The 23,381-nt window shown below is 27.3% G+C and overlaps 1 protein-coding gene across 1 annotated transcript; it reads left to right on the top strand.

Annotated features, from left to right (window-relative positions):
- Window positions 1-1,399: 1,399 nt before the first annotated feature.
- Window positions 1,400-22,239, top strand: LOC136080214 (A disintegrin and metalloproteinase with thrombospondin motifs adt-1-like). The gene is made up of 13 exons (XM_065796828.1): window positions 1,400-1,403; window positions 4,004-4,153; window positions 4,233-4,382; window positions 4,470-4,619; window positions 4,700-4,849; window positions 4,929-5,078; window positions 7,012-7,170; window positions 9,133-9,291; window positions 15,908-16,045; window positions 16,166-16,339; window positions 20,268-20,438; window positions 20,559-20,668; window positions 22,019-22,239. The coding sequence occupies exons 1-13, from the start codon at window positions 1,400-1,402 to the stop codon at window positions 22,100-22,102; spliced, it is 1,749 nt and encodes a 582-aa protein (XP_065652900.1). The 3' UTR covers window positions 22,103-22,239.
- The last annotated feature ends 1,142 nt before the right edge of the window (window positions 22,240-23,381 follow it).

Genomic DNA, 23,381 nt, shown 5'->3' with positions numbered 1-23,381 from the left:
GTATTTTAAATGTGTAAATTTGCAGTATTTTTAACGCCGCCACCTCTTATTTATGACTAAAGTACTTTTTTAATAAAAAACCTGAATAAAATAAAAATTGATATTTTCTGCAAAAAAAGTTGCCTAACATAGTTATGCAACATCTTCCATTATATTAATTTTTTAAAGGAATTGGCTTCTCCGTTTTCATTCTCGTCATCTTTAATTTGTTCCTCTCGAGTTGTTTTGATTTATTTTTTTCTTATAATAATCGCAAGCTGAATTCCATGGCAATGGCAAATTTGGTGGGAATACTCAATTAGATGTTTAAAACTCATTTAAATTTTAAGGACTGATTAAGCCCCTTAAAATATCTGATTGGGAATATTTAATTCGGCTAGTTGTTAAGGTATTTAAAATGGATAACTTATAAACTAGACATTTCTTGTAATCGATATGGTATAAAGGCAAGTCGTCGCGTTGGTTCTAACTGATCCTCGAAAAGTTTTGAGTAAATCAATGTTAAATATTGTTATGTTCCTACCATAAACAATTATTAAAATCCATCGACAATATTTTTTACGCATGATAACGTTAGCATTTGCTTTAAGTATTACTTTTTTTTATTAAAAAATGTTTCGCTCTTCATAGAAAAATGAATACCCCAAAATGCAGTTAGAACCTTGTCATAGTGAAATAATCATATTCTCACTATGGCAAGGTTCTAACTGCTGTTTAACGGAAGTTAGAAACATGTTAGTTACTTTAAAATTTTTTTACTGAAGCAGTTAGAAACAATAATATAAAAAAAGCTAATCTTTCTAAATTAGATTATTGTTTCAGTCACAAGACAAGGTTGCAACATTTTGTTTAGTCTTTTTTTTTTTTTTATCACATTTTTTTGGTACATTTTAAATTACTTTAAGTACAACTTCTAAATGTTTTTTATGTTTGTTTTTTAGGTAAAGAACAACTCGTTAGTAATCTTTGTCTTCGAGAAGCATAAACGGAAATCCAGCTTTAATATCTTTTTTTTTTTAAAGTCTGCAAGTTCCTTTGTACAATTTTGAATCTTTGGTTTTACATTCAAAACAGTGGAAGTTGATGGACTTGTTGCTGCATTCTTTCTGTTAGGTTTTTTATTGAACTTGAAACTCACACAGTTCATAGGTTGATTGCAATCGTGGCTAGATTTAAAATGTATAATGTGAGATGTTTGAGTAAATTTTAGAACAGCAACGTTAGAAAAAGGAACTGACTTGTAATTAAACAGCTTTGCTGTTACTGAATAATTCTTGAAGTCATGTGGTTTCATTTAAATGATACAATCAGGATTTTTTCTGTTAACTTGTTTCAACATCTTTATCAATCCAATAGGACAAAAAAAATCAGTTTTCCTCATGAGGTTTTCAATTTTGCTATGGGTATGATCCACCTCTTGGACGCATGAATAACCTGCAAGGGAATATTTCATAGTGATTGAGTTATTGTTACGATTGTCTCTTAAAAAAAAGCATTTGATAATATACTGTTCCGATTCTGAGGAACACAGGAGTCAAACCAAGTAATTAAGTCAATTACGTCGTTTTCCTCTGCCGCATCACTCAAAATTTTGCAAAAGGCACTGGCAAGCTCATTGCCGCTTCTTCCCGCCATTGATTCAGTCCATAATGCACAGTACACTTTTTTGGTTGTTGAAAAATAAGCTGTCAAAAAATACACGCTTATAAATATAAAGAATACAACTAATTTCTGCATGCGGAGTCAAAATTACAATTTGAAGGTCAAAAAGTAAAGCCGGAACATTTTTATCTTTTTTTTCTTTCAGCGCGTATATCTTTCATTTCTTTTTTAAAAACTTGATGTCTTTCAAAGTTTTCTCTCAATTTTTCAAACATAGTATCAGTGTTTTCAGCAACTTAAATCTTCTCACAAAAGTCACAAATATCCTTTTTGGGAATGATTTCGGTGGAGAAAATATGGTAGAAGGGGAGACCTGGGCACGTTGGCCCACGGGGTAGGTTGGCCCATTCGAGTTTATTCAAAGGCTAGACGCTTTAATAAGCTGGGAATCTAAGTGAAGGTTGGTAGTAACTCAATCCTTTTTTCAAAAAAAAATCATATTTATCGGACCATATTTAAGTGAGTGGGGCTGTTTTAACAATTTTTGATACATCAAAGTAAATTTTGAAAAACTTGTTTGACGTGTTTATACTCATTGACGTTTGACAAAACAGTATTATTCAAATGCCATATTTAAAGCTTATAGTGTAAGGATTATTTTAGTTCATAATGTTCCAGAAAATTAGTTAATGGTTTAAGGAGAAAGTTGTTCATACTCTAAACATGACAATGGGGCAGATTGGCCCGATGCAACCGGGGCGCGTAGGCCATGTTGCCAACTTGCCGCGCAGATTTTTAAATTAATTCGGGTAAATTTTCTGGCACAAGTTTGGCTATGCGAAAATATTCTCCTACCACTCCCTCTCCCCTTACTTTGCCTTATTTGGAGGCCACTCTCCCAAGAAAAAGAAGGAGAATATGACCCAAAACTAGGCCCACACTCTATTTGCCTTATAAGATGTGTGCCTTAAATCTGCAAAATGCTGATTTGTTCTACAATAGTTTAAAAAGCATTGCAGATATTTATCTTTAATGATTAATTAATTATTTAAAATGAAAAAAATAAATAATTAAGATATGATAAAAAAAGATATTACATGTAAAAACTAAAACTCAATATTGGGTTTAATATGATAAATAGTGATTAGCTTTTTGCAATGTATAATATATATTTACATATATATATATATATATATATATATATATATATATATATATATATATATATATATATATATATATATATATATATATATATATATATATATATATTATATATATATATATATATATATATATATATATATATATATATATATATATATATATATATATATATATATATATATATATATATATTATTGTTCAGTACTACGTTTAGTATGAGTTAGAACATATTTTTTGTTTTCTAAAACTTTGTGCAAATAAAATTTTTTGAGCGGAATTTTTTAACAGATTTTTTGTTAGGTAAAAGAGTTCACCAAACACCTAATAAATACTACCTACAGATACCTTTACCTTTACCTCTCCTATAAATGTTTATCAAAACATTGTTTTAAATACTACTTTAAATCATGAATGAAATATGTGAAATGAAATAAGCAACATTAAATCCTAATTTATAAAATATGTTCTTATTGAGTTTTTGCACTTTTTGGCTGAATTTTAAGGATATTTAATACCAACATATTGCAATTTTTTAGTATTTAAGGAAACAGTAAATAGGCTGCAAGAATTTTTAAACTTGCGATAAATTGTTTAAGAAATGCTCTGAAAAATAATGTAAAACAACAAATAATAATCAATCTTACATTATGCAGAATGTTAATAAAAACTATCTAGAATGTTGACAAAAGCTTTGAAGCACAAAATATAAACTCTATGCACTTATGAAAAACACTACACACAACTTGAGTTAGTAACTTTTTTTGTTGTTTTACAAATTCCAATCCTTTTTGAGATTTTATGCTTTTTGTGCCCAACTATCAACATAATATTTATATTGATTTTTTTGTTTCTTTTTTCTTTATAAAAGAACAGATATGCTAAATTTAAAAAATATATAATTTTGTCTTGGCTGTATGTTTAAAATTTAAAGGTAGTAAACGAATTATTTTGTATTTTATTTATATCTCTTTTTATTGTAATTACTTCATAAAATTTGACTCCAGTATAAAAAAAAAATTATGGTACAAAAGATATTTTTCATTTAATGAACAATCATTGTTTTTATTGCTAAACATTTAAAAAAAAATATTGAGAATAAATGGTTGGTTTAATAATAGAATATCTGCCTAATAATGTGTCATTTAAAAAACACTGTGACGATGTTTAAACTAAAGAAATGAATTTATGGAATTTTTATTTGATTAGTCATGTTTTAATGTCTGAGTTTTCACAGGAGCTTGGCAAAAATGGAATGAATGGTCTAGTTGTAATACAACCTGTGGTCAAGGATTTGCTAACAGAACTCGAGCATGTAGCAATGATTTTTTGTGTCTTGGGAATAAAATTGAATATTTAAAATGTTACAGTAATAAAACATGTCAAGGTATGGTTTTTTGTTTTTTGATATCAATTTTTATGTAAAATTTTATTAAGTTTTCCTATATATTTTTGGGTTTTTAAAGGAGCTTGGCAAGAATGGAATGAATGGTCTAGTTGTAACACAACATGTGGTGAAGGCTTTGTTAACAGAACTCGAGCATGCCAACATAGTTTTGTGTGCCCTGGGAATAAATATGAATATTTAAAATGTTATAGTAGTAAAACATGTCAAGGTATAGTTCTTTGTTTTTAGTATAAGTTTTTATATATAGTTATTTAGTTTTGTTAAATTGTTTTCTAATATTTATGGGTTTTTATAGGAGCTTGGGAAGAATGGAACGAATGGTCTAGTTGCAATTCAACCTGTGGTGACGGTTATGTTAACAGAACTCGAGTATGTAGTGATACTTTTGTGTGTCCTGGGAATAAAATTGAGTACTTAAAATGTTATAGTAACAAAACGTGTCAAGGTATGGATTTTTAATATCAATTTTTATATATGATTATATAGTTTTGTTAAATTATCTCTAATAATTTTGGGTTTTCATAGGAGCTTGGCAAGAATGGAATAAATGGTCTAGTTGCAATTCAACCTGTGGTGACGGTTTTGTTAACAGAACTCGAGTATGTAGTGATGTTTTTGCGTGTCCTGGAAACAAAGTTGAATTTTTAAAATGTTATACCAATGCAACATGTCAAGGTATGATTTTTGTTTTTTGATATCTTTTTTTGATTTGGTTTTAATAATTTTTTTTCCTATCATTTTTAAATTTTTAAAGGTGTGTGGGAGAAATGGAATGAATGGTCTAGTTGTAACACAACCTGTGGTGAGGGTTTTGTTAACAGAACTCGAGTATGTAGTGATGTTTTTGTGTGTCCTGGAAACAAACTTGAATATTTAAAATGTTATAGCAATGAAACATGTCAAAGTATGGTGTTTTGTTTTTTGATATCAACTTATAAACATAGTTTTATTAAACTTTACTCCATCATTTTTGTATTTTTAAAAGAGCGTAGGAGGAATGGAATGAATAGTCTAGTTGCAATACAAACAAAATAGTATATAAATTGTAGTGTTTAAAAATAAAGGACCATTTTTCTCTTGATACTGGTGAATTGTTGAAAATATATTATAATTTATTAGTTTTTTTTTATTTTAAATTATGGTTTTATTTAAAGAAGACGTGATTTATAATTTATCTTGTGTTACATAAAACATTACTAATCTCTTTTAGTTGAAACTGAAAGTAAAATTATACCTAAAAATAAACAAAATGACACTTGATAAATTTAATAGTTATCAAGTTTGATAGTAGATTATAATGCTGTGGTTTTAAGTTATTAACATCCAGACTTGTCTGTATACACATTATAATTTTTTATTTTCTTAAGCGTAGGTTAAAGAATTACTTTACATGAAACTTATCTTTAGACAGTGCTATCTCAACATAATGCCTGCAAACTAATATATTGCAGGGATTTGGTAAACCTCTTTCTACTGTACATGGACATCTCTGGAGTATAGATATGGGTAGGGGATTTTGCAGAAATGTTTCAGAAGATACGGGTCTGCTTTTTAATTTCACTTTTTAGACTAATTCTAAGGAGATTGCAATGATTTCTCTTGCAACATCACAAACTTTCACATGTAGGTTGACTTCTTTTTATAATGAAAATTCGTTCTGTAGACAAATAATATTGTGCTGAAACATCTGCTGGTTCTATTATACTTTTATCGATAAACTTCTAAGTTTTTCTGAATGAGTGGGCATCCTTGATGTACTGGTGGCAGGAAATATTTTTTATTTAAGTGTTATTTTTTGTAAATAGGGATTTTCACAGTTTCAAAATGGACATGATCATGGAACATTTTTTTGGTGTGAGTGATTACAATGACATTTTAGATTGAATCTAATTTTTTATAGAATTTTTTTTTTAATGTAAGTTCACCTCCCAAGGGCAAAAGGCAAATAAAGGCAAGGAAGCTACTATAATTGTGTTTACAACCCTCTCTCAACTTAGCTTCAAAACATAAACCTTGACAAACAATGCTGCTGTGTGGTGAAACATTTTGAATTTAATAGCTGCATATAATTACTACCTTGAATATCCTGAATCTTTTGACTTATTGATTTTTCGATAAGTCAATACTTCAACAAGAATAAATTCAAAAATAAAATAAATAAATAGTTTAAAATCATTCTTCATCTAAAACATGAAGAGAAACCACTATTGGTTCAGTCATCCTTTTGTTTTTTCAAAGAATGAGCTATGTACAACCAATCAAGTTTTTAAAACCAGTTAAGGAATTTAAATTTAAATTGAGAGAAGTTAAAAAATTGAATAAAAAAAAGCTTTCTTTGATTTATAAAAAAATTGATGAAAAACAAAGAAAATTCAATATAAAAAAACTTGTAATTCCAAGACATAAATCTAATCTTTGCGTGACCATTAGGCTGAGAATAGCAATTAATACTACAATGAATTCAAAAATGATGCATATGTAGAAACTGAATAATCCATGAAGTTGACATCAATATAAGGAATGCATGGCATGAGGCATAAATCTTTGATTGTTTATCTATTATGTAGCAAAGTTTTCTTATACAGTAGCAACAGTAGAGGGTCTAATGTTAAGCATCTAATTACTGATGTCTTAAATGTCTTAAAACCTTTTAAGACATTTAAGACATCAGTAATTAGATGCTTTGCAATCCTTTGCAGATTCGTGATTTTATTTATAACTTTTTTAATTGTATTATATTATTATTTTTTTCTAAATAAATATAAATTTTTATAACTAGTTTATTTTTGTTTTATGTTTTTTATTTTAAGTTAGCTTGTATATGCATATTTGTTTAGTCAAATGGTCACATTGGAGCAAATGGGAAAATTGCAATGTTTCTTGTGGATATGGATACAAAAACAGAACGCGAAGCTGCAATAGAAAAAATCTTTTTGAATGGTGCTCTGGTGAATCTGTTGAAACTAATCAATGCTTCGGAAATTTTACTTGTGAAAGTAAGAAGAAACAAATATATAAGCTAGTATTGAGTATTATCATTATTATTGCTACATTATCATGAGTATTATAAAAGATGAATAAAGTTTTTAAGACTAATATTTAGTATTTTTAAGTTTTTGGATTTTACGTTTTATATGACTACATAAGATTACAACATATTTTATTTTTTATTTTAATGTTACTTATCTCCCCAAAGCAGTTACAATTGTCTCTCAACTCTTTAACTCTAAAACACAAACCTTGACGAACAAAGCCACTGAGTGAAGAAACATATTGAACACCCTCTCAGTGTAGTTAAGGCAATTTTTAATTATTATTGCGTGGTTATAATTTTTTACTGACTACAAAATTTTGATTAAGGCACTTTTTCAAAAAATTTCTACTAAAATTAAGTTAACACTGTTTAGCTGAATTGATCTAAAGACTCAAAAATGGTGTTCTTAAATTCACGATTAGGTTTAATAAAAAAGTTTTGAGTAATTTATAAAAAAGAGAAAAGTTTCAGTAAACATCATAAAAACTTGATGCAATATAAATTATAGCATCTAATGCTCTTGTTTGGACTAATACACTGACAAAATCATGCTTATTCCAAATAAAAGAATTCAAATAACTTATAAATTGCCTTAACTACACCAAGCAACCAGGGATGTAGTGGGTATGGAATTTGGAACTTCTTCCTTAAGAAGACTGCAAGTGCACCATTACTACGTACATGCTACATGTAATTAGGTTTTAAATGTACATCTGCCTTTTTGTATGTTATTTATATCTTTCATTACTTTTGCCTTTTTAATGTAATTTTATCTACATTTGCTTTCTATGCAATATACAGACAGGTGTTTTACTTTTTATAAATTTCAAAAGGTATCTGATAATTTTAGAATAGCATCTGATTATTAAACGGTTTTACAATGCTTTTAAGTTTTTAAACTTATGGTAGTGAATGGTTTGTGTTGTTAAATTTATTTATCATAAAAACTTTTTTTAAAATATCAGTTTTTATGAATTTTTTTTTTAAATTGATGTCACTATTACTGTTCCAAAATGTGCATCTTTTATCAATATAGAAGAGAAAAAATTAGACTGCCTATTTGTGGGTTGGCATGGCACTTACAAATAGACATCTGTTTCATCCCATCTGTGTACTTTATTATCAGAGAAGGTGACCATGTGAGTAACCAACAGCTTTTTTAGTCAACTGATTTACAAAGGCTAACTTTTGTTTTAATCGATAAGTTTCTTTTTTTTAGAACTTGAAGCAAAGAGTATTTATTCATATTTATGTTTTACATCTTTCAATTTTAGTAGCCCAATGCCTTACATTGTTTAAAAAACAATATAAGGGATTGTCAATGATAACAATTGATAATTATTATTCGTAATATAGACCAACTTAACACAAATTCGTCTTATTGTTGTACGGACACTTTAAGTGAATCTAAAGCTTGTTTAGTCAACAAACAGTGCAACTACTTTTACAAATTTTAAAAGAATATTTTATTGAAAATTTTTGATATTTTTATAAAAAGTATAAAAAGTATAAAAGTTAACAAATTTTTAACCAAAAAGTAGCAAGTAGGAAGACTTTCTATTCAGTACAAAGATTCTTTTTTATAATTTAATAAAATATATAGGTTTAAAAAAACATGTCGAAATAAAATTCTAGATTTTGATTTAAAATCCTTTTCATCGCATTTTCTTTCTTCAAAGTTTATATAAAAAAAAACAACTATGTCTTTATCATTTTTTTTTACTTACATATCTTGCAAATTAAATTTTGCTCTATTGTTAAATTTACAATAAAATATACATTAGAAAAATTTACATTGTAAAAATATCTTGATTACTTGGAATGCCTTAATGATTTCTTATTTACAATCATTTTTTAATGATTGAGGAATTATTATTCATAAATTTGAATTTTGATTTATTTTATGTTACTTTTTAATGATAAGGAAATTGGACCAATTGGAGTGAATGGTCAATGTGTAACATTTCATGTGGTTATGGTTTTATGAATAGAACACGAGTTTGTAATACTACATATACATATGAATGGTGTTTAGGTCAAAGTTTTGAGAATAGTATATGTTATAGCAATCAATCTTGTATAGGTTAGTTATTTTAATACAAAAATGTAATAATAATATTATTACTAATAATAATAATAGTGGTAATAATAATAATAATGACAATAGTTATAATAGTAATAATAATAGTAACATTAATAATAGTAATAATAATAATGATAGTAGTAATATAACATTGTAGCTATACTTTTATGAAAAAAATCAGAATGCAGTTTTAAGTTGCATTATAAAAGCCTTCAAATTAATTGTTTAGTATTGTTATTGTCTAACATTTAAATCTATCAATTGTTTGCTGTTGTTTGTAATTGTTTCTTGATTGTGAATTCCTGTTATTTACAATTTTTTTAATACTTTGTAATAGATTTCTTACATAAAGTTGATTCGTGCATAATGGGTTTATCCAATTGATTTTTTCATATGTTTTGTGGATTTTGAAAGAAAGATAAATTTGTTTTTTGCTCTTTAATCTTTAAATTCCTAAAATTTTCATGCAATTTTCGTAGTAGTTATTTCCTAACTCGTCAATAATTTTTATGCTTTTCCTTATATAGTTTCTTGAGTTTTAATGTAACCTTTTAGTGTCCACTAGACAAGGACTGTATATTACAAGTCAGGTCATACCAAGGCTAACTTTTAAGTGTTCACTAGACAAGGACATTTCAAAGGCTAGATACTATATATAATTTTTACTTTTCAATATTTTCTTCATTAGTCCTAAGAAATCATTATGTGTCATTTATTATTGTTACAATATATTCTTTCATATCAAGTCTATTTTAAATAACACACCCTTTTCATTTTCAGTGGTTTCTATTTTAGATCTATATAACTCGTAGCTATAACTTTGGATCAATGTTCATCAACTTACACTTTTCCATTAAAACTTTTAGACCAAATTTTAAACCACTCTTATATGCTATTAATAGCTTGTTGCAGATTTAAATGAATGGTTTCAGAAATAAAAGCTAAAATCTTTGTGTCATCTGAAAGCTATTTGCATTCACATTTAATTATGTGTAACATATCATTGGTATATAGAACAAAAAGTATTGGTCCCAGCACCAAACCTTAAAGCACTTTAGTTTTTTGTATATAGTTTGATGTCATATCCGTATTATGGCTCTTTGCTTTCAATTGGTCAAGAAAGAAATCTACCACTAGTTTTTAATTTAACTATTATCTTTATCATACTTGTCTAATTACTTACGAACATTTTTAGTGAATGAATGGTTTTATTAAATCAAAGTAAAAAACAGCAACTAATATCTTTAGATTTAAGTAGTTTGTAAGAAAGTCATATTTTTAATCAAACTTTTCATTAACTTCCACATAATAGATGTTAAAGATACTGGTTAGTAGTTGCAAGATTTTGTTTCCCTTTTTAAATAATAGAATAGCATTCGCTACCAGTCATTCATTTCGCAAGGAAGAGAAACTAAAAGAATTGATAAATAACATAAAGGACAGGATTGAAATATTTAGTATTAATAACGCATGGAATTATAACTAATAGATATACTATGATTTAATGGTTCAACCTTTTTTAAGACATTTATACTTTTCTTTTACTAATAAATTTCAAGCAACCATTATTTTATATTTTTAAAAACACTTTAAAATATTTGCTAATATCACAATTTAAAAATAAATTATTCCAATTTTTGTGAGCAGCAAATCTGTTAAAAAAATTATAATCTCTTCTTGAATAGCTGTATTTTCTATTATGAAAAACTTGGAACACTTTATAAATATCATAATATGATGCTTCGTTTTGTCTTAATGAGGTTTCATTTTTATGAATAAAATTTTATTTTCCTTGTTTGTTTTAGGTAAATCCAGAATGTTTTTTGTTTTGTTTTCAGAGCTCCAATAGAATATAGGTTTGTTAATAAGCTGGTGAAGAATACTACCATTGATATTTTTTATAAACTTGCTTGCTGAAAAATCTTGCTTTTCTGAAGAATTTGCTACTTTTAATATACTGCAGTTGAATGTTACCTCATTTCACTATTTAAATTATTATTTTTATTATGCAACAACTTATAAAGTTCAAATATTTTCTTTAGAAATTTAGTAATAATTTAAAACAAATTTTTTCTAAAACATTAGAAATTGTATAAAAGAAGTCTCACATTAAATAATTGTTTAAATTTATTAACTCAATAACATGTTAACAGTTTTTGTTTTGAACTATTTAATTTTTTTTTATAGTTTTTTTGTTCTCGAGTTGAACTTTGTTTAAAATAGATTTATACTGAAGTCATATTTTTTTCATTTTCAAAAAATTAAGAAATCTGTTATAACAAACAAAAATATTTTGAAAAAAATAAATAATATCAAAGATTTATGAAATACGTGTAATCAAATAATATTTAATTGCATTTATTGTCAGTGAGTAACCATCAATGACAACGCATTTGACTAAAACTACAAAAACGAACTTGTAGAAATGATTAAAATAACATGGTCATAACCAAAAGCAAGCACCAACATGATAAGAAAAATTAGAGATCTTAGAAACCAAATCATTGGATTAACAAACACAGCAACAGCAAAAATAACATCAAGCCATTCTTAACTTGATATAAAATGAAATGATGTAATAACTATAAAAGAGAGTTTAATATGGTAACTGCAGGTTTTAAAATTATAGAAATTAAAGCAACAATGATCTTAAAATAAAGTTCTTTGAAGCAATTAAAGTCAACTATGATAAAACTGTTCACATTTGTTATTACAACAAAAGAAACAATTGACTAAGCAGTTGCCAGAACACTTACCAAAATAACCAAGTGTGCTTAATGGTCATTCTTCTCTATTTCTACGGTCAGTAATGACCTTAGTTGAAGTGCTTATGGTATTAGAGAGTCATGTATAGCTATTATTGACTCTGGGTGCTGCTGATTTAATTTGATAAAAGTATTTTATTCAGATCTAAACAGATCTCATATTATATGAAGATTAGGCTGGGTCAATGCAGCACACAAATCTAACTTGTTTGTAAATGATCCAGCACAAGGGCTCATTTAGGTTAGCATTCATGAAATAGTTATTTTATTGTTTTATTTTGGTAATAACCAAGATCCAAATGGTATAATAAAAATTTGTTTAAATCAACATTCACACAAAGTAAAGCTCTAGCAAAAGGCGTCTTCCACAAGGAGGAAGTATTCAGTGAGTATATACTCAAGAAGATCAAACAGCAGCAGAAGCAAGATGCTTTCTACTAATTATACAACAGAATAAAACAATAGAATGAAGATTTTGTGAATGCTAACCTAAATGCCCTTGCGCTGGATCATCCACAGACGAGTTAGATTTGTGTGCTGCATTGACACAGCCCAATCTTCTTATAATATGAGATCTGTTTAGATCCGCATAAAATACTTTGATCAAAGTAAATCAGCAGCACCCAGAGTCAATAATAGCTATATTTGGCTCTCTAATATTATAAGCACTTCAACCAAGGTCATTGCTGATCATATAAATAGAGAAGAATGACCATTAAGTACACTTGGTTTAATTATAGATGGTGAATCTAACGAAATAGATGACATACATGAAGGCAAAGTACTCAGCTAAACACCTACAAAGGAAGTCCACTGCTTATCATATGCTGATTTGCTACAAACAGCACTTGTGTTAAAGAAAAACAAAAAAGGTTTATCTGGATCAGGGTTAATGCAAAATCAAGATAAATCACATCCAATGACTCGGTGACTAAGTTCCACTTATTTTCAGTGAACAGCAGCTATGAGGTCGTTGTTCACAAAATTATGAATTGGTTAGTTTGAACATACCTTTAACTAAAACACCTTTTAAGCAAAAAAAGGAAACTCTGAAACATGCTAGAAGTTTTGAAAAAAGTTAAAATAATGGGCACATTAAGCAATTCACAAAGACCTTAAGGCAGCCTGCAAAGAACTACTTAAACTTGTTATGCAGTTTGATAAGCAGTTGTTGAGTATAAGAATGTGCGGCCTTGCAGAAAGTGCAAGTTTGATCCAAAATGTCTTTATAACCAAGTCAAACAAGCAAATAGCAAATGAAATGGTCAGTTCACTGGAAGAAAACGATGGAAAGCTTGCAACAAACATAAGTTAGTCTTTTTGTTTGTTTAACAAATATTATAAGTCTTTATTTGCCATTAAACCATTACATCAGATGCCAATCTTTCAAGAAAGAACAGAATCAGAATGCAAAAATAACAACAATACTTGTTTAGCAACTCATTAAGACAAAGAAGAACTCATTGAGAGAAAGTCAAAAGGCTAAAATGTCATGCATCCATGCATTCTTCAACACTGTTGAAGAATGCATGATCCACTAACAATGATCTTTAAAAAAATCATTAACTGAAGTGAGAGTCTATAACCCATAGAAGCTATTAAATGGGACCAGAATCGTTACAAACAGAAGCAGAAAAATACGATATCTTAACAAACTCACTGTTTCATATTAAGTCATAGATTCAATTTACAACAACTTTGACAAACCTTATGACAAAGAACAACACCAAAGTCTACTTTTAAAGCTTAAGCCGTATAGGATTCGTGGCTTACTTATCAAGTAGATAACTGGCTAGTTAAAAAATTGAAAACAGAGAGTGGTGGTAGGTATTTAATTAAGCAAAGTTAGTTAAACATTTAGATATTGACCTCCATTAATGTGTCACGCAACAGAATATTATAAAATATATATATATACATGTATATATATATATATATATATGTATATATATATATATATGTATATATGTATATATATATATATATATATATATATATATATATATATATATATATATATATATATACATATATATATATATATATATATATATATATATATATATATATATATATATATACATATATATATATATATATATATATATATATATATATATATATATATATATATATATATATATATATATATATATATATATATATATATAGATATATATATATAGATATATATAGATCGATATAGATAGATAAATAGATATGTTGATAAATATATTTGAACAATCTTTAAGACAACATGGCACATGCTAAGATCTGCTGATGATATAGTTTAGGGGTCATCAAAATAGAATTTAATGTAATTAAACTCCAACAAGTCAAAGAACATGCATTCAAATAGTCTAAAAAGGGGCTCATGTTTTTTAACCTTAAAAAAATGCAAACTCATGCATGCTGATTGCTTAAAAAGTAGGCTTGCTCAAATTACTTAATGCTTAACATGGATGGCAATTTAAAGGAATTTGGAACAATAATTATGGGATGTGACTTAAAGGTCCTAACATCTAGCAACATTAGGTTTAAGCATCAAGTAGAAGCTGCAACAGCTAGAGTAAACCATGGTCTTGTTCAACCCAAAAAATCGTTCTGTAGTAGAGGCTAATGTTATGGAGGGCTCTCTACACAAAATATGTTAAACCTCATCTTGAGTATGCTATTCAAATTTGTCTCCTACAAAGTGATTTTAAAACACTTAAATGCATTCAATAGTAAAAAAAGAAGGTGATAACTGAATTTAAATGGTAAAAATATGATAGACTACCCATTCTCAATTTGACTAGCAATAAAGAAAGGACCAATTCGATTTAACAATTCAAAATCAAAAAAAGGATTGAAATAGTTGACTTTGCAAGTGCTTATGTGTATGCGCAATTGCTTTTAGAACATTTAGAACAGAAATCTGTATAATTGAAACAGAGTATTATAAGTAGTTATTCTAAATTGGAGCTTTTTTACTAAATAAATAGATAAATACGTAGCTTTACCCACAGCTACTGTGTATTGCCAGAATAATGGATAACTAAACAAAACTCTTCAGTTGTGCAACAAGTTAGTATATAGTTACGAGTGTCAATTTTTAATGGTTTTCCAGTGAAATAGTTTGTAATTAACCATTAAATGTGGTTACAAATTATTCCAAAGTTTTTGATCATAGTAAATAACGGTTGATTGACAAAGCCATTACTATGTTTTGTTTTATATTTCGTTCTGAAACTGAAAATTTGAACTTAAAGATCTTTTATTTAATTAAAGCAGTGTTATCTTTTTATCAAAAATATTTTATATAAAATTAAGTAAAGAACTTATTTTTTACTGCCTCTAGCATTCATGTGCAAAGCGCAATTTTATATTCAAATTTAAAATAGACTTGAAATGTTTTATGGAATTTATTTTCTTAAATTCATTATTTACTTATCTAAATTAAAGTTATAACACATATCTTCACTGAAAAATCATTACCACTTATCTCAAAAAGGTGAGGTTTTCACAAGAGTAAAAATCTGAACTTACAATTACAAAATATTTAAATTCAAAACAACTCAGCATTACTATTTTTAAACTTTTTAAATGAAAATTTAAGTATTTAATTAAGCAAAATTTAGTTAAACATTTAGATACTGACCTCCATTAATGTGTCACGCAACAGAATATTATAAAAATGTATTTCTATATTCTATTTACAGGGTTTCAATAGAAGATTCATGTTGTAAATCAAAGTTCAAAAGCATTGAAACCTCAAAATTGCATTTTTTTGAAATACGTGGTAATAAATTTTCAAAAGCAGTATAATATTTTTTTAAACACAGTATTGATTACTATTTTTTAACTTATAGTGGAAAGACAATGGAGCCCATGGAAAGGATGCGGCAAAACATGTGGCCAAGGAATAATGTTCAGATCGCTTCTAAAGTTAACTTATACTGATGAAGAAGTACAAGAAACACAAAACTGTAGTCTTATAATGTGTCCTGGTTAGTAAACAGTAAAACTTGTGTTGATTTTTTTGTTTAAATTTCAAGCTTTTTTTTTATTATAAAACTTTTTTTACTTATTGTATAAATGATTTATAAAATTGTTTCAAAATATTTTAGTTGATTGTGGATGGAGTGATTGGGGTAATTTTGGCCCTTGTTCAAAAACATGTGGTGATGGCCTCATGGTTCGATTAAGGCATTGTAATAAACCGCTTCCAAGAGATGGAGGATTGTATTGTTTTGGATTAAACAGCGACTATCGAAATTGTGAACTTGATACAATATGTCCAGGTAGATGTTTTGATTAAAGTGATGTCTTCATTGATGTCTTAATATCGATATCATCTTTATAGATGTCTCAATTATAATAATGTCTGTATTTCTAACGTTTTTTTTGTTAGGTCAGTAGCAAAATACTTAAAAAGTATATATTTTAAATAAAAAATGTTATTAATTTTATTTAAATTTGGTTTGCATAATTTTTTTTTTCATACCTGAGTTGATAGTTTTAATCCAAATTAATATGCAAAGTTGAAATAAAAAAATATTTCAAAACAATTACTGTTTTGAAAAATAGAAATACATCTTTTATTTTAATTATATTGATGTTTTCATTTCTATTTTAATTTTTTATGATTTGGTCATTTGGTAATACACTAAAGAAAACATGTTCAAATTATAAAATCTTGTAAATTTTTAAAAACTTGATTTACATGAGCTATTTATCTTTCCTGAGGTGATAGCTTTGAACCAAAATAATATGCTAATTTGAAATTGCATATTAATTTGGTTCATTTAAAAATAATATGTGCAAACATTGTACAGCAGAGTTTTTTAGTCAACCTATATAGGCATTTTTAGCTATCAGCTGTAGTTTTGCTTATCGGTTACTTAGTGGAGCATTAGTGGCAACTGCCAAAAGTAACTTTTCAATGACTAGCCACTATTAAAATGTAGGAAAGTTATTGGCTGGCTATTTATAGCAGCCGCAACTAATGGTCCACTTAGTAACCCATGATCAAAACTCTAATAAAGCACTTAAAAATGCCTATACAAGTCTACTGCAAATCCACTAAAACAATGTTTGCTGGGAATAGTTATTTTTAAAACATAAACAGTTTTTTGTTAATAGCTCATAGCTAAATCATTGATGCCTGATAAAACTGTTAGTGTGAGTATTCATAAATTTTTGTTTGACTTCAGCTAACTTAGTCTTGCATTTATTTGTGTGTGCATATTGTATATTTTTTTATTTTTTTATGTTTTAGATTATTCACCTCCCCAAAGCTCGAGGGGGGGCCACTACAGTCGAGGGGGCGACTGAATAAGTGCGAATTTCATAATTGCGAATCTGCATAATTGTGACTGGCATAAGTGCGAACTGGCATAAGTGCGAATGGCACAAGTGCGAACTGGCATAAGTGCGAATCGCTTGCAAAAACTGGCATAAGTGCGAACTAGCACAAGCGCGAACTGGCATAAGTGCGCCAAAAGAATTTGCAAACATTGGCATAAGTGCGAACTGGCATAAGTGCGAAACAATTGCAAAAACTGGCATAAGTGCAAACTGGCACAAGCGCGAGCTGGCATAAGTGCGCCGAAAGAATTTGCAAACATTGGAATAAGTGCGAACTGGCATAAGTGCGAACTGGCATAAGTGCGAACTGGCATAAGTGCGAAACAATTGCATTAACTGGCATAAGTGCGAACTGGCACAAGCCGAAAGAATTTGCAAACATTGGCATAAATGCCAATGTTTGCAAATTCTTTCGGCGCACTTATGCCAGTTCGTACTTATGCCAGTTTTTGCAATTGATTCGCACATATGTCAGTTCACACTTATGCCAGTTCGCACTTATGCCAATGTTTGCAAATTCTTTCGGCGCACTTATGCCAGTTCGCGCTTGTGCCAGTTCGCACTTATGCCAGTCTTTGCAACTGCTTCGCACTTATGCAGATTCGCAGTTATGAAATTCGCACTTATTCAGCCTCCTCCAGTCGAGGAGGCTACTCATTTTTTTTTTTTATTTTTTTTTTTTATGTTTTTTTTATTATTTTTTTTTTTTAGTTGTTATTCGTGGTGCAACCCTCTCTCAACCCTTTAACTCCGAAACAAGGCTGCTGCGCGGAGAAACTAAGTTGAGCGCGATACTTTCAGGGACATATATGCCAAGAAAAATCTGCCATTATAAGACTTGTTAATTTTAAGAAAAATGGATCTAAATGATTTACAATGCATTTAAAATAAGAAGTGGAAGGCCCAGTTTGAAAAGTTCAGGAGTATATAAAAAAATGCACTCAATTACAAAGTCGTAAAAATGCTGAATCATTACAAAATAAAGCTTGTTAAAAGTACATTCGAAGTAAACATTCTGAAAAATGCTGTATAAAATTTTATAAGTAAAATTAGAAGTGTTTAAATTAAAAGGTATTTGGATATTAACAAATAGCTCTTTTTGCTGATCTATAAACATTTGCCAGTTTGTCTCCTTTTTATTTATCTCTTCTCATTTCAAAGAGTCTTGTATTTTTTAAGACTGTTATGTAAAGTCAGGTATGATAATGATTTTAGTATTAACTTTGATAGATTTATTATCTTTTTATGTCATTTTAGTTGTAGCACATAATTTCTTTTTTCTTGTTGTTTTTCTGATAAATAACTTATGGCTTTTTGAAAAAGACTTTTTTGAAAAAGAATTTTGAAGTTTTATATAACTCTAAAATGTAAAAATGTTATGTTTAAAATGCAGGGAATTTCTCTATAAATAACTGTTTCTGATTGGCTATATATTGTAACAGTATTCTCATAAAAGGTTACGAAAATAAAGCAAAAAGAAGGCATAGATTACCAGCAAACAAAATCATCAGCCAATGTCTGTAAATAGTTTAATAGAAATCATGTGTAAAGGCAGTTATTACAACTAGCTAAATAGCAAAAAACGCTGAATTTTATATATTTCATTTTATTTTATTAAAAAATCTAGGGTGTTTCAAGTGACCCTTTTTATGTATATAAATGTATATATATATATATATATATATATATATATATATATATATATATATATATATATATATATATATATATATATATATATATATATATATATATATATGTATATATATGTATATATATGTATATATATATATATATATATATATATATATATATATATATATGTATATATATATATATATATATATATATATATATATATATATATAATATATGAATATATATATATAAATATATATATATATATATATATATATATATATATGTATAAATATATATAAATATATTTATATATCTTCTAGAGCTGGTGTAAATGAGCATTTGCTCACTAGTTTTGCTTATCTTTATAGCATGCTGCATTTTCAGAAAAAGAAAAAAAAAACAAAGAATAATGAAAAAAAGATTGCTGCTCCATCCCAAACCCTCAGTTGATGTAGCAGCACTCTACTGTGAGTCATGCTATTTGTTAGCCAATGTATGTAATGAAGCCCCAGGCAGCAGGCAGGATGTGTGTACATATATATATATATATATATATATATATATATATATATATATATATATATATATATATATACATATATATACATACAGATGTGTATATATATATATATATATATATACATATATATACATACAGATGTGTATATATATATATATATATATATATAAATATATATATATATATATATATATATACATACATATATATACAGATATATCCATACATATATCCATACATATATATATACATATATATATATATATATATATATATATATATATATATATATATATATATATATATATATATATATATATATATATATATATATAAATTCATATATAAACTATGAGTTGCTGACAAAAAATTTTAAAGAAGGAGCAGGCACAACTTTCAATTTCAATAATAACTTTTTATTACTTCATTTTATTTTTAACTGTGAAACATTAAATTTTTTTACATATTTCTGTTTGTTATTGAGGTTAAAACTAAAAAGTTTGTGGTTTTTTTATTTAAATTATTGGTTTACATTTTTTTAAATGTATTATTCATTACTCGCATAAAGTTAATGATGAAGTTATATAATAATTAAATTCTAAAATATATACATTTTTTTGGTTTTCATTTTTTTTATTTTGGTGTTTATTGTGGTTTTTTGAACAGATACACCAAGTAACTTAAATTATACTTCATTGCAGTTCATGGAGGATGGTCAGATTGGACTACGTGGTCTCAATGCAATCAACCTTGCAATGGAGGGGTAATGAAAAGATTCCGTGATTGTATAAATCCCATACCTTCCTCAGGTGGTAGAGAATGTGATGGAATCAATAAGGATGTTGTGTCATGTAATATGCATAAATGCAGAAGTACTTTTATTATCTTATGTTTTTTAATTTGAGATACAGAATATTGTTTTCTTAAATCTATTTAGAATTTGTTTTATAAAATTTATTTTAACATGGTCATTGTATCATTTTGCTTAATAGGTGCTACCATAAATCTTGTTATGTATTTCCCTGAGGAATTTTATGCACATGATTATGCTAAACCTAATAGCAAACCTTCGCTAATTTTAAAGGAGAAGATCAAATATCTGGTGATTTTTTTTTTACTTTTTATTTTTGTTTTTTATCTTTGTTGTAAATTGTAATTTAATTTGTTATAAGTCTTAAACCTATATCAAAAATATAAGAGTGAGACTTGTATTTCCATAATAATAAGTATGTAATAGTAATATGGTTATCATAAGTTATAAATAAAGTACTTTTATCTTAAATATCTCCCTTTTATCTAAATTTATTCTAAACAATCGATACTTCTTAAGTGTAACTAACTGTAAAATCAAAAAAATAATTGCAAGATTTAAATTCAAAGTGTACTCGGGGAAGTTCTTCTGTAAGCTTATACTTTCTTAAGAATTATAAATACCATAACCATACACGAACTACATCTAATCCATCCAATAAATTGAGGGTGGCTATCATGTGGTGAGCATCAAATTTTTTTGTTGAGCAAGTTGGGTAATATGATTTAGTTATGTTTCAAAAATATGCATAATTTGGCTTGTATATATAAAAGTTCATTTTTAGAGATTAACAATAATAAATATAGCATCGGTCATACTTCATACATTGTTAGCTTAGCTTTATATCAATACCAGAGGACAGTTTTTTAAAAAAATACACTGATTGCTTGCTTATTAGGTTATGTTAATATCAAAAGTAGTTTTCACTTGATGAGGTTACGCTGATAACACATATGTTTAATCGCAAAACCAAACATTACTTAATCCACTAAAGAAGTCTGAAAAATTATGGTGTAAATATATTTTTTATCAAAATAAGCAATATTTTCCACAACTTCTCAGAAACGCAACAGACACTCTTATTGACAGAAACAAAATGAGGGTAACTGTTTTACCTACGCATGGTATGTTTGTTGCCATATTAGGTAATATTTTACATGGGGAAATGTTGAAAAACGGTTGTGCTACCATATGCGGTTATGCCCCAACTTCCCCTATTTGTTTTTATTTTTTTATTTTAAACTTTTAATATTTCGTAATAGTATTAAAAATGTAAAATGAAAACGAAACAAATACCAAAATATACTTATATTACATCCTATCAGAATTATGATAAATAACTGTTAAAAAATGCACATTAGACCGCAAGACTCACTAGAATTAAGTTGTTTTATTCGTGTTTTTTAACGGATTCCTACCAACTTTTTTTATTAAGGTCCCCGTTGTTTTTATTAGATTTAGACTAATTTCCCTCGCAACCCTTGTATAAAACAAGCGATAGTACATCATCACATGTTATGGTTTAAACCATTGACTCTGCTTTTTTTATTACGAAATCTAAAACTACTTAAACTAACAGGTTTTGTTATTATAGTTCTTTTAAAAAATTATCAAATTACAGTTATTGTTATTAATTTTTAGATGAATAAAATCTCCGAGGAACACTTAGCAGAAAAATATTTTAGTGTAGAGATACATTCAATGAAAAATATAACGATGAATTAAAACATTTCCCTAGAATGGCGTTTATTGAGCAGAATGAAGTTGATAAACTGATGTTATGCGTTTAACAGAGAGATTTAAGTTTAACTAAATTATAAATATGATGAATTAAAAAGATGCTTTTTTCCTCTATTTTATTCAACCAGTATTATATAAATTTGATGTAAACTATAAAAGTATTTAAATAAAAAAATACTTTTTTTGCTTTAAATTTTTATAAATTTAAATTAATTTTTATTGTATATATAGTTTCATAACTAGTTCATTTTAATAGTTCATAATTAGTTCATTTTAATAGTTCAGTTTTAATAGTTGATTTTAAATGTGTAAATTTGCAGTATTTTTAACGCCGCCACCTCTTATTTATGACTAAAGTAGTTTTTTAATAAAAAACCTGAATAAAATAAAAATTGATATTTTCTGCAAAAAACAGTTGGCTAACGTAGTCACGCAACATCTTCCAATATATTAATTTTATATAGGAAATTCCGTTATCATTTTCGTGCGGCCATGGCGCAGTGGTCATTTCGCTTTCTTTTTAAGCAGGAGATCCAGGTTCGTAACGAGCTCTGGACATATTTTCGCGTCACGGTAAGAAAGGAGGCGTGAACCTCCTGGTTAAATGCACTTCCGCGGTGCTCTGTGACAAGACCGTTAGGACTTTTTGGAGCACCAAAAAATAAATAAAAAGTTCATAAGATGTTGTGAATGATAGAAGAGGTTCGTAAATGAAAGTATATTATACTACTATATTATTCTTTAGTTTATGAATTTTTTATTATAATCAATGAATAATTATTAAAAATAATAAAAACTAATCATTAGATTACATGCAAAGAGTTCCCTCGTTCGCGTTTGTATAGATTACTTATTAGCGAGTAGTATTACGAAAGACTGAAATTACTTAAACTTCTTAATAAAAGTATTTTAAATGTGTAAATTTGCAGTATTTTTAACGCCGCCACCTCTTATTTATGACTAAAGTACTTTTTTAATAAAAAACCTGAATAAAATAAAAATTGATATTTTCTGCAAAAAAAGTTGCCTAACATAGTTATGCAACATCTTCCATTATATTAATTTTTTAAAGGAATTGGCTTCTCCGTTTTCATTCTCGTCATCTTTAATTTGTTCCTCTCGAGTTGTTTTGATTTATTTTTTTCTTATAATAATCGCAAGCTGAATTCCATGGCAATGGCAAATTTGGTGGGAATACTCAATTAGATGTTTAAAACTCATTTAAATTTTAAGGACTGATTAAGCCCCTTAAAATATCTGATTG

This window comes from Hydra vulgaris, chromosome 05 (genome assembly GCF_038396675.1).
Source record: "Hydra vulgaris chromosome 05, alternate assembly HydraT2T_AEP".
Lineage (NCBI taxonomy): Eukaryota > Metazoa > Cnidaria > Hydrozoa > Anthoathecata > Hydridae > Hydra > Hydra vulgaris.
The sequence above is the reverse complement of the archived record's forward strand: the minus strand, read 5'-3'. Positions and strand labels throughout refer to the sequence as shown.

Bases quoted from the DNA above. Each gene is read 5' to 3' on its own strand.
- LOC136080214 (XM_065796828.1), top strand. The intron at 4,154-4,232 runs GTATGGTTTTTT...GGGTTTTTAAAG, and splicing joins CAGTAATAAAACATGTCAAG to GAGCTTGGCAAGAATGGAAT. The intron at 20,669-22,018 runs GTGATTTTTTTT...ATTAATTTTTAG, and splicing joins AGGAGAAGATCAAATATCTG to ATGAATAAAATCTCCGAGGA.